Source organism: Podarcis bocagei (assembly GCF_964188305.1).
Source record: "Podarcis bocagei genome assembly, chromosome: 13".
Taxonomy (NCBI): domain Eukaryota; kingdom Metazoa; phylum Chordata; class Lepidosauria; order Squamata; family Lacertidae; genus Podarcis; species Podarcis bocagei.
The window spans coordinates 12609328-12621632 of record NC_138138.1 but is presented as its reverse complement, the minus strand read 5'-3'; the positions used below and the strand labels follow the sequence as shown (position 1 = coordinate 12621632).

General features: G+C 44.6%; 1 protein-coding gene across 1 annotated transcript in view; it reads left to right on the top strand.

Moving 5' to 3' along the window:
* ACE (angiotensin I converting enzyme) overlaps positions 1-12305 on the top strand; it is a 55312-nt gene that overhangs the window by 4048 nt on the left and 38959 nt on the right. The window contains exon 2 of the mRNA XM_081166097.1: positions 11867-12034. Within this exon, the coding sequence (XP_081022223.1) occupies positions 11867-12034 (168 nt within the window). The remainder of the gene's footprint in view (positions 1-11866; positions 12035-12305) is intronic.

The window sequence follows — 12305 nt, the reverse complement described above, 5'->3', positions numbered from 1 at the left end:
ACCATTAGGTCCAGTTGCAGACGACTCTGGGGTTGAGGCGCTCATCTCGCTTTATTGGCCGAGGGAGCTGGCATACAGCTGGCATGACTAAGCCGCTTCTGGCGAACCAGAGCAGTGCACGGAAATGCTGTTTACCTTCCCACTGGAGCAGTACCTATTTATCTACTTACACTTCGTGCTTTCGAATGGCTAGGTTGGCAGGAGTAGGGACCAAGCAACGGGAGCTCACCCCGTTGCGGGGATTTGAACTGCCGACCTTCTGATTGGCAAGCCCTAGGCTCTGTGGTTTAATCCACAGCACGACCCGCATCCCTTTGATCTCTGGTAGGTTTTAATTAATTCTCGCTTGCTGAAGCTTCATTCACAGGATGCTACCATAATGTTTACACAGCTGCCACTAACTTGAGTGCTACGCATTATTATTTTTCTTGCAGCGACACCTCACCCCCAACCACAATAATATTTAGTACTGCCCATTACCAATGATTTTGACTAACACATTATTAAAAGAAACAAATGCTATTTTTGTTAACGTATGTGTGTACAATGTTGAATTACTTTGCAGAGTTAGCACATCTTTTATTTGTATTGTAAAATTTATATACTGCTTGATTGTAAGGAAAAAAGAAAAAACTAAAGACGTCAGAGTGGTTTATAAGGAAAGCTGGCTGCATATCAAATAGTTGTTACCTTAATTCAAAGCAACCACACTCAGACTTTAAGACTGAAAGATAAGAAAGTTTATTATAAGTAATACATAATTGGATAATGAAGACTTCCTGTTCTAACTAAGTTGGAGATGCAGAGGAGCTGTGCTTGCCCTTTGACCTCTGTAGGAGAAAGTGTTCCTACACACAGCACACAGTTCAGCTCAACTCCCACGGGAGGCAATGATTGCCACCAACCTGAGCAGCTTTGAAAGAGAACTGGAGGAATTCATGGAGGAAGAAGAAGAAGAGTTTGGATTTGATATCCCACCTTTCACTCCCTTTAAGGAGTCTCAAAGTGGCTAACAATCTCCTTTCCCTTCCTCCCCCACAACAAACACTCTGTGAGGTGAGTGAGGCGGAGAGACTTCACAGAAGTGTGACTGGCCCAAGGTCACCCAGCAACTCCATGTGGAGGAGCAGGGAATCGAACCCGGTTCACCAGATTACGAGACTACCGCTCTTAACCACTACACCACACTGGCTATCAGTTGGTGCTAGCTTTGGCAGCTATGCCGTGCATCCGCAGTCGAAGGTAGTATGCTTCAGAAATGAAAACCAGTTGCTAGAAACCACACAAAGGGAAAGTGCTCTTGGTTTCCCACAGGCATCTTGTTGGCCACCGTGAGGACAAGATGCTGTGGTCTTTGGGCTCATCCAGCAGGCTCGTCTTACGTTCTTATGAGAGAGGCACAAGAAGATATCCTCCTCTTTCTTGACTTCAGAAGTACGAGTGGGAGAAAGCGGGGAAGCAAGAAGTTAGGGCAGCAACCCTAAAAACAGCAGTCTAGGATCAAACAAGAGGTAAGCACTGGCAAAGGGCAGTGAGGTTGTCTAGGGAGCTTGGAGGTACACCCCTCTATCTCCTTTTCCCCACCAGCATTAGGTACAAGCTGAGTTGCATCCCAACCGTTTCAACATAGACACCTTACAGTTGTCATGATTATGGTGCCCCCGTGAATCAAGGGCCCTGTTCACCCCATCTTTTTCTTCCAACCCTGCAAAGCAGAACCTGATTCTGGGATGGTGTTACTTCTCAGAATGGACCCTGATTCCAAATACAAGCTTCTGGAAAACAGCGGCAGGAGGAAGCTGTTGCTCTTGTTTCCAGCTTCTGGGCTTCCCGTAGGCATCTGCTTGGCCACCTAGTAGAAGGAACAAGTTGGGTGAGACCAAGAAGGGCTCTTGTTATGCTCTCTAGTGTGCTGTTTGTGGGCTGCCTAGACAGATCTGTCTGACCACTGTGGAATAAAGGTAAAGGGACCCCTGACCATTAGGTCCAGTCGTGGCCGACTCTGGGGTTGCGGTGCTCATCTCGCTTTATTAGCTGAGGGAGCCGGTGTACAGCTTCCGGGTCATGTGGCCAGCATGACTAAGCCGCTTCTGGCGAACCAGAGCAGCGCACGGAAACGCCGTTTACCTTCCCGCCGGAGTGGTACCTATTTATCTACTTGCACTTTGACGTGCTTTCGAACTGCTAGGTTGGCAGGAGCAGGGACCGAGCAACGGGAGCTCACCCCGTCGCGGGGATTTGAACCGCCGACCTTCTGATCGGCAAGCCCTAGGCTCTGTGCTTTAACCCACACAAGATACCAAATTGGAAGAACTCTTACATTTGGTCTGCAAGCTTTAGCCCTATGTTCTTACTCAAGTAAGCATGCCAGCCAGGGCATGTAGTGTGAAGTCAAATGGTATGGCATCACTGGGCTGTATTTTCCACCCTGTGCTTCTTCTCCAAGCTGTGGCTGGAAGGTCTGTGTCCAAGGGGAGCAGGTCATGAGTGAAGAGGAAGTTTTGCCACATACTAAAAGCAGATTTCTGTTTTTGATATCTTAGCCTTCTGTTCCAGGTTAAGTAATCCAGAGTGCCCCCACAAGTCAAATTTAGTTCTCATGGTTGGTAATGCAGATTTGAAAGTGCACTCTGTGCAAAAAGCAAAGATGTCCTCAGAAAAGATTAAACATTAAACAGCAGCAGCAGCCTGCTTTGTGGGCCGTTGCAGTTGATTGCCAGCATGGAGGTGGCAGTCTGAGAATTGCTGCAAATGTCTGGCTCCTAGCCTGCCTCCTCTGAACTCTTTGAAGCCTCCTCTCTTTATGTGCAAGCACAGAAAGGGAACTTCCTTCAATGTTAGCGCTCACAATGAAGAACGAACTCTTTCCAGCTTGCATACAGGATCTAGGAGTTAACAGAGGAAGAGAGTGTTTAATTGTGTGTTTTAACGGGACAGCAAAGTGACATGGCTTGCCAAAGAACAAATAGAAGTGAGGGCTGGTGGCATATACATTTTCCAGGCATGCCCTTCCAACAAGTCTAGGTAGTCTAGAGCTGTTTCTTGCACAGTGACTGCACTTCCAGTGCTGGGCTTTTAATTCAAGTTCCCACAATGATATTCAAAGTGCATATGTATTCTGTTCTTTGTTGTAAGGTACTACTGTTTGATGCGTATTTGGTTGTTTCTCAAAACAGCTTCATCCTCTCTGCAGTCCATAAGCCATTCCTAATTTGTCTCTTGGATGCGGGTGGCGCTGTGAGTTGAACCACAGAGCCTAGGACTTGCCAATCAGAAGGTTAGTGGTTTGAATCCCTGCGATGGGGTGAGCTCCCGTTGCTCGGTCCCTGCTCCTGCCAACCTAGCAGTTCGAAAGCACGTCAAAGTGCAAGTAGATAAATAGGCGGGAAGGTAAACGGCATTTCCGTGCGCTGCTCTGGTTCGCCAGAAGCGGCTTAGTCATGCTGGCCACATGACCCGGAAGCTGTACGCCGGCTCCCTCGGCCAATAAACGAGATGAGCGCCACAACCCCAGAGTTGGTCATGACTGGACCTAATGTTCAGGGGTCCCTTTACCTTTCCCTTTTCTCTAGCCAAGATGTGAACAACTTTGTATAGGGCAAAGATATCCCTGCACATCAACACCCCTCGGTGTGTTCACTATGCTCTAAAGTTGTAATGTGAACACATGCCTTTTGACTGCTTTGTGCAGTGGGCAGAAGATAAGGTGGACTTTTCCTTCCCTGTATGTTTTTGTGGATATTTTCTGCTCACACAAAGGGCAAAGGAATTGATGTTGCAGGGAAGCTAGGAGAGGCCAGGTGGCATGCAAAGGAGCTAGCCAAGAAGAGAGAGGCTAAGCAAGAATGGAAGGTGTTGGAAACATGGAGAAGGTTTAAATGTCAAATCCTGGTACAGTAGAGTATCGTCAATAGAGTTAGCTGGGAAACTGACATGCCAACCCAAAACTGCCAGAGGAAATATTAGTCCCTTATTATTTTATAATAATTTTGTAAAGAAACAAGAATGTGACTGTTATGTACTGAAGTTCTCACCCTGGGCCAGCAGCGGGATACTGTAGATAGTTTTCACTCAGGTCCACATATGCAAATAAGGAACTGAAAGTGACGTTCAGTGATTGGATAGTTACAGAAAGTTGTTACTGTTGGGTTGTAATGGAGCGCTATATAAGCAGACTGGCTGAACCATTCAGTTCAGTTCTGTTCTGGCCTGCGAATAAACAAGAGCTGTTTGAAGAATCGCTGTGTCGTCTGATATGTTCACCCACAACTTAACAGTGACAGAAATCCTTCCTCGGCGTACATAAGAATGTGACAAGACCTTTTGGAATAATTTTTGAAATGTTTATTACAAGATATTGTACATGCTGGTACACTGATCAGGATGTGTTTTGTAATTTGTTGTTATATGAGTTCCTTAGTTTATTCTTCTTTTATTCAAAAAGAAGAAGAAGAGTTTGGATTTGATATCCCACTTTATCACTACCCGAAGGAGTCTCAAAGCGGCTAACATTCTCCTTTCCCTTCCTCCCCCACAACAAACACTGTGAGGTGAGTGGGGCTGAGAGATTTCAGAGAAGTGTGACTGGCCCAAGGTCACCCAGCAGCTGCATGTGGAGGAGCGGAGACGCGAACCTGGTTCCCCAGATTATGAATCTACCGCTCTTAACCACTACACCACACTGGCTCTCAAAAAATAAGGGGGGAACCCCAAATTTAAAAGAAGAGAGATACTGGAAGACTGGATGATTTGGGATGGGGCCAGGGGTAATAGTAGTGCTATTTTGCTCGAAAAAGAAGTGCCAGAACTCATCACCAGAACTTCTGCCTTGTTCTCTTATAATGGCAAGGGGGAAACCACTTGGACTTGGGCCTAGAAAGCATGAGTCAAACGCAAACCGCTTGGACCCACGCTTTCTAGGCATGGGTCAAGCGGAAGTGTAGGTGAGCCCTAGTCTTGACTTCCAATTGCAGGACGTGGCTTGAGTCATTTTATGGAGCCATCTGAAGCTATTTGGTCTGCAATCTGCTTTCTGTTGGGTTCATGCTCTCTGCTTATGGTGAATTGTGGTGTGGATTGCCAGTAAGCAAATCTGTAGGGTGGATGAACATCTGGTCACATCTGGTGCCGCCCCCCAAGACCTTTCCAGCCCTGCCAGTCAACTCCAGATCACCTATTTATGAATCCAGATTTCTCTCCTCACTTTAAGTGGCTACAGTTTGTGACTGTGATCATGTTTTATTTATTTTGCTCTCAGGCACCGAAGACAGTTTACACTGATTGGGGATGTAGACTGTTTTGAGGAAGTGTAGCCAGTTTTATACTAACTACAGAGCGAGCTGATGGCATCATGCTGTACCAGTGCTCCCATTGGGGATTAAAATAAGGCAAGGTGGCCCTGTCAGAGATTGGTGGAGAAGCTGTAAATAAAGGCTAATGAGGTATAAGATTAGGCATCGCCATTGTGAAGTCTATATTTATAGCCCATCAGCTGGTTGCAGGCAAAGTAACTCTACAGATGATAATAAAGGCAGCTGAGATTGGCTTTATTAAATATATTTCAAGACAACAGTCTGGATTAATACGATACGATAATCTTTATTGTCATTGTCCCATACAGAACAACGAAACTTGAAAAATCTACGTAAGACATTCAAAAACCAACAAGCCTGCTATCCCAGCTATCCCAACCTGGTTAGCCCCCTAAATACTCTGATACCCCATTTTTAAATACAATATACTCCCATAGAGACTCCTTATACTGCGTTTAAAACCAAAATCGCATTTGGGTAGAAACTGTTTCTCAGGCGGCTAGTCCTGGTCTTTATAACCCTGTACCTTCTTCCAGAAGGCAGAAGCTGAAAGAGATCATTTCTGGGGTGCTCACTATCCTGCGCTATCTCTGCAGCTTTCTTATGGCACCTGGAAGCATAGATTTGATCAAAGGTGGGAAGAGTGCACCCAGTTATTCTCTCCGCAGTCTTTACAACCCTGGACAGCATTGTTTTTTCCCTGACTGTGCAGCTCCCAAACCACACACACAAACTATAAGTTAATACACTCTCAACAGTACAATGGTAAAATGCCATCAAACAATTAAATAATTAATAAACCATTCATTATAAGAGGTGAGATGCAACACAACCAGACACAGGGAAGACCTTTCTGGCACAAAGATAGGCCAGTCTGGGAAACCGCCGTCCTTGGGAGAATAACAAATAAGCTATGGTTGACACATAGATAGATCAAGAAAGATCTGTGTGTGGGTTAATTTCACAACATATGCCAGTACTTCAGGAAATGAACAATCCATGCATCAGTGTTTTGCTCAACATGGTTGATCTACATTTATAGTCAAACATATATATAGTGTTGTTCTACTAATGAACACAGGAAGTGGGTTCAAAGTGAAGATTAATTTATCTTCACCTTGAACCCACTTCCTGTGTTCGTTGGTAGAACAACGCTTTATATTGCTTCATTGGTAACATAATAGGAAAAATGACTATTACTCATACTCATTCAGCTAAGCGATGTTGAATGTTATCTGTTAACTCTGTTCTATCCTGCATCCCCTTTGTTTTGTTTTTTGTTTAAACCAATTCATGAACCAGAAACTTCTGTGCTGGCCACTGATGATGAACCATAAGTTGTAGATATTACTGACATTTTATTGTGCTGTTTTTGCGATACGCAGACGACATGAGAGGACTTGGGACTATTGAGGGGGTATACAATTGCAGGCACAATCTTGATAAAGGCCGCAACCAGGAGCAAAGGGCTAAAGCCCTCTACCTTCAAAACTAGGGTCCTAATCCAGATTACTGTGGACCATTTGTGTCCTAGCACCCAAAAAATAAATATATTTTTAAGGCACAGCTACACGGCCCAGATACAGTGGTACCTCGGGTTAAGTACTTAATTTGTTCCGGAGGTCCATACTTAACCTGAAACTATTCTTAACCTGAAGCACCACTTTAGCTAGTGGGGCCTTCTGCTGCCGCCGCGCCGCCGGAGCACGATTTCTGTTCTCATCCTGAAGCAAAGTTCTTAACCTGAAGCACTATTTCTGGGTTAGTGGAGTCTGTAACCTGAAGCATATGTAACCTGAAGCTTATGTAACCCGAGGTACCACTGTAATGTGTGCTATATGGACTGTTGGCTGGCTTTGGCTGGGAATAAAAAATTTTCAGGGGTGGAGGTCTGGCTGGGCAAGACGGCAAGTTGACAACAGGTTTGTTTAGGTTTATGAAGCAAGCTGCTGAAATATGGCTGTTAATTCCACCCCCAGCTGATTTTGTTGTTGTTGTTTAGTCGTTTAGTCATGTCCGACTCTTCGTCACCCCATGGACCTGAGCACGTCAGGCCCTCCTGTACTCCACTGCCTCCTGCAGTTTGGTCAAACTCATGTTTGTAGCTACGTGAACACTGTCCAACCATCTTGTCCTGTGTCGTCCCCTTCTCCTTGTGCCCTCCATCTTTCCCAACATCAGGGTCTTTTCCAGGGAGTCTTCTCTTCTCATGAGCTGACCAAAGTAGATTTTAATATTGTGTTATTTTTATTTTGTGTAACACATCCTGGGACCTTATGGCAAAAGGGCATGTTAGAAATGCGATGGAACAAATAAATAGATGGAAATGTGGTCAAAGGCTCAGTAATTAGTGGGGGGGGGGCAGACTGCAGCTCTGCCACAAATCCCTATTTTCTTGGAATCTTTCAGTTCTGTCATTCTAGCCTTTCAAAGCTGTGGTGGAGGAGGGGACACTCTTATCTTTAGCAAGAAATGATGTACTGTAACTGATGGATTTCTGCATGCAAATAGGCTTGGTACACAGGATTTCCTTTCTATTTATTTTTGGCACAGTTTGCCCATATTTCTGTTCAGGCTTTCTGTTTGTTGTTTCGTAACTCTCAATTACCTGCTACATTGGGAGTTTGTTTTCCCTACGAAGTGGCATGTTATTTTTGGAAATTGCCTCCTAATCTGCAAGGAAGCACATTTCCTGGTAACAAAGTTAGCATCCATCCACCACCTTCTGATTTGGTAGCTATATTTTTCCTGGACTTCAGTTTACTCTAGCATGCAGTTTTTGTATGAGGTTAGGAAACTCTTACACTTGTGGACTTCTTGTTACATTTTGAGGACCTGTACTTTCATATCCTTGAGGTATCCAAACACAGAGGTTACAGCTGAGGGGATTCCTTTTCTTTCATCAGCTAGAAGTGGAATTTTAAAGGGTGATCCTTTTATCCTGTTTACTCAGAAGTAGGGATGGGTGAAATTGGCAGTTCTGGGTTCTCTCTGTTTTTCATTGTTCCAGCCTTAAGTTCACATTTCCACATTAGTTTGCCATTCAAACAAACAAAATCTCATGAAAATTCATCCACATTTTAGTGCAAATCTCTCCAAATATACATATTTTCTATGCAATTTTGTCTTATATACATATTTCTGCAGACCATTTTTCCTTAATATAATGAGTTGTTGTATGTCATTTTCACTAATACAGTGGTACCTCGGGTTACATATGCTTCAGGTTACATATGCTTCAGGTTACAGACTCTGCTAACCCAGAAATAGTGCTTCAGGTTAAGAACTTTGCTTCAGGATAAGAACAGAAATTGTGCTCCGGCGGCACGGCAGCAGCAGGAAGCCCTATTAGCTAAAGTGGTGCTTCAGGTTAAGAACTGTTTCAGGTTAAGAACAGACCTCCAGAACGAATTAAGTACTTAACCTGAGGTACCACTGTATATGCCTTTTTGTACACGTTACTTGACTGGAGATTTCAAAGGACGGCTGTGGTTTGTTTTCTCTTCCTGTTTTGGAAAATGTGATTCATCTTTAAATGCAGATTGAATCAAATTTCTACACCATCCCTAGTAAAAAGCAAAAAGCATTCAGCAGCACCCTGCAACTTTGATTAAACACTTCCTCCTTGCAGCTTTTGCCTCCAATTGCTTCCTGTTAAAGTGACATGGCATTAGTGATGAGCTGCCCCTTAATTAGTAAGATCTCATTCCTTGGGGTGGGGGTGGAGAGCTTCAAACAGTCTTTCCCTCTCATTGTTTTTCTCCTTTTTTATTTTATGGCGAAATACTGTTATTTCACACTTTAATAAAGTAAAAGGAAAACCTCAGTAATTCAAGCCACTCTCCTTCAGGGAACAGGAACTAACCAGTTAATGGTCAACGGCACTAATGCAACGCCGTGCTGAACAGGAAGCAATTAGAGACACAAGCTACAAAGTGAAAGTTTCTAATTGAGACACAGAAGCCCTAAAGAAAATATAATAACTCCAATACAAGCTGGCGGCGCAATTCCATTGGCGGGGGGAGCAGGTAGGAATAATCACCATAGGCCTGAAAATGATGGGAGGACAACAGCAGCCACAGCAATTTAAATGCAGCAGGTTGGCCGTAACTTTTCCTGGATTCCACATAACAAGCAAGTGGTTGCAGACTAAATCACTAGTGTGGAATCAACTAGGAAGCTACAATGGTAGTAAGCCTTTTGGATTATCACTCTGATCCAGGGCTCTGTCCCAGACCCTCCTGCTACAAAACACTTAAAGAGTTCCCCTATACAGCGGTACCTTTGGTTATGTACTTACCGTATTTTTCGCTCTATAACACGCACCCGACCATAACACGCACGAAGTTTTTAGAGGAGGAAAATCCGTAGGCATGCCACCCGTAGGCATTTCCTCCATAACACGCACAGACATTTCCCCTTACTTTCTAGGAGGAAAAAAGTGAGTGTTATGGTGCAAAAAATACGGTAATTCATTCCGGAGGTCCGTTCTTAACCTGAAACCGTTCTTAACTTGAAGCACCACTTTAGCTAATGGGGCCTCCTGCTGCTGCCGCGCCGCCAGAGCACAATTTCTGTTCTCATCCTGAGGTAAAGTTCTTAACCCGAGGTACTATTTCTCAGTTAGCGGAGTCTGTAACCTGAACCGTATGTAACCTGAGGTACCACTACTATAAATAGAGCCCTCATTTATTCATTTCAGGGGGTGGGGGTGGGGGTGGGTAGTGGGAAGCTGTCCACATTTCTACCTTAGCTCATACATATCTTCAGTGAAAGGTGCATTTAGAACAGAGTGTACAATATATATATTTTTTAATATGTTTGCATCTGTACAATTCACCCACGCCACCTGTTTTGATCTGATCGGCTTCTTTCCAGTTTCATTATGATAAGGGTTTCCTCCATCTGTAGGTTTTGGGTTATTCTGGGCAGTCCCTGGGGAAGTGGGGGAACTTCTGATCTTCCTACTCCCTAACTCCTTGGTCTGTGATGAGAACTGTATCTGGCAGATTATGCTGCTACTGCTCCCTTTTGGGCTTCTTAAAAATATATATTTAAAAGTATTACAGGAGAAACGAAGGATTTCGGTGATAACGGATTCACCCCTTATTATAGAAAATAAAAATAACAACCGTTTTGCTGCTATATTTCAAAATTTCAGTAAAGATAATGACAGAAGGGTGCATACTCTGTTAAATGTGAGAAAGCTTTTACTTATTACATTGTAAATTACAGTGGTACCTTGGGTTAAGTACTTAATTCATTCCGGAGGTCCGTTCTTAACCTGAAACTGTTCTTAACCTAAAGCACCACTTTAGCTAATGGGGCCTCCTGCGGCTGCTGCGCCGCTGGAGCCCGATTTCTGTTCTTATCCTGAAGCAGAGTTCTTAATCTGAAGCACTATTTCTGGGTTAGCGGAGTGTGTAACCTGAAGCTTATGTAACCTGAAGCGTATGTAAACCAACGTACCACTGTATTGCTTATTGTTGGATGGAAAGGCCTTCTTGCAAAATTCAAAAATATAATGTTGATAATAAATAAATATTGTGGAAGATCCATGTCTAAAAAGTGTGCTGTTGGTTTAAACCTGAAACTGCAATAATCACGGAGAGGATGAAATTCCCCAGCTCCACTGCCAGCGCCCATAGGTGCTTCAAAGCCAGCCAAAACTAATCATTTAGCTCAGTTGGTTACAGTGTGGTGCTGATAACACCAAGGTTGCAGGTTCGAATCCCTGCATGGGGCAGCTGCATATTCCTGCGTTGCAGGGGGTTGGACTAGACTAGATGATCCTCAGGGTCCCTTCCAACTCATACAATTCTATGATTCCGTCACTGTGCTTTTGCTATCTTGAGGAGAGAGCACAATGGAGCTACCACAATCTCCTTGCCTGGTTTTTAAGGGCTGAAAAATGCAGCAATGGCAGGCAGTGGTGTGCTGGAATTCACACACACACACACACACACACACTTATTTAATGAGACAATAAATTGCAATTAAAATTTATCAGAAGGGGGAGAAAATTTTAGTGAAATTCTCATGAGCCAGGTGCAGGGTTTTTGTTGCACTTACTTTACTTTTGGGGTGGCAGAGAGGTGCTCTGAAGCACCCTTTCGCCCATGCTACAAACCAGCTCGCCAGTGGTCTGCACCCTGCAGCCCTCCCAGGTGCACATACTTCATGAGGTCGCTCCTTCCCGTGTGGCGTTTTCAGATGAGAACGACTGGGCAGCCAGGGAAGCGGCAGAGGAAAAATGCAACTGCCACGCTTGACCTCCTTGCAATAATAATAAGATACACTCAAAACCCCGCTTCTATCAGAAGTCTGAAGAAATTCTAAAACGTATTGAGGATGAGACCAAAACAACCCCCAAAAAGGAAACTGTTGCTTTGCAAGACCTTTCAGAAACTGCAGGGCAGATTTCAGCACAGCACTAGTGCCAAGGTTTTGGTGGCTGCCAGTCTGTCTGGTACCAACCAAGATGGACCGTTGAAGGTACCCAGAAACTGTGTGCTTACCTGTATCTATGTATTCCACCACCCCCCCCTTTGCAGGTAGCAGCCTCTTTGAAGGAGCAAGAATTCACAGAGGTTTGGGGGAAGAAAGCAAAGGAGAGCTTTGGCAACATCTGGCAGAACTTCACTGATCCTCAGCTGAAGGAGATTGTCAGATCCATCCAAACCCTGGGACCCTCCAACCTACCCATGGATAAGCGGCAACGGGTAAGGACACAACTCCAGACAAGGGAGTCTACACCTGCTCGGTGGATATGGATGATTCAGGCTTACATACTAAGCAGTATATGTAAGGTAAAGGTAAAGGGACCCCTGACCATTAGGTCCAGTCGTGGCTGACTCTGGGGTTGCAGCGCTTATCTCGCTTTATTGGCTGAGGAAGCCGGCGTAAAATTCCAGGTCATGTGGCCAGCATGACTAAGCCGCTTCTGGCAAACCAGAGCAGCGCACAGAAACGCCGTTTACCTTCCCGCCGGAG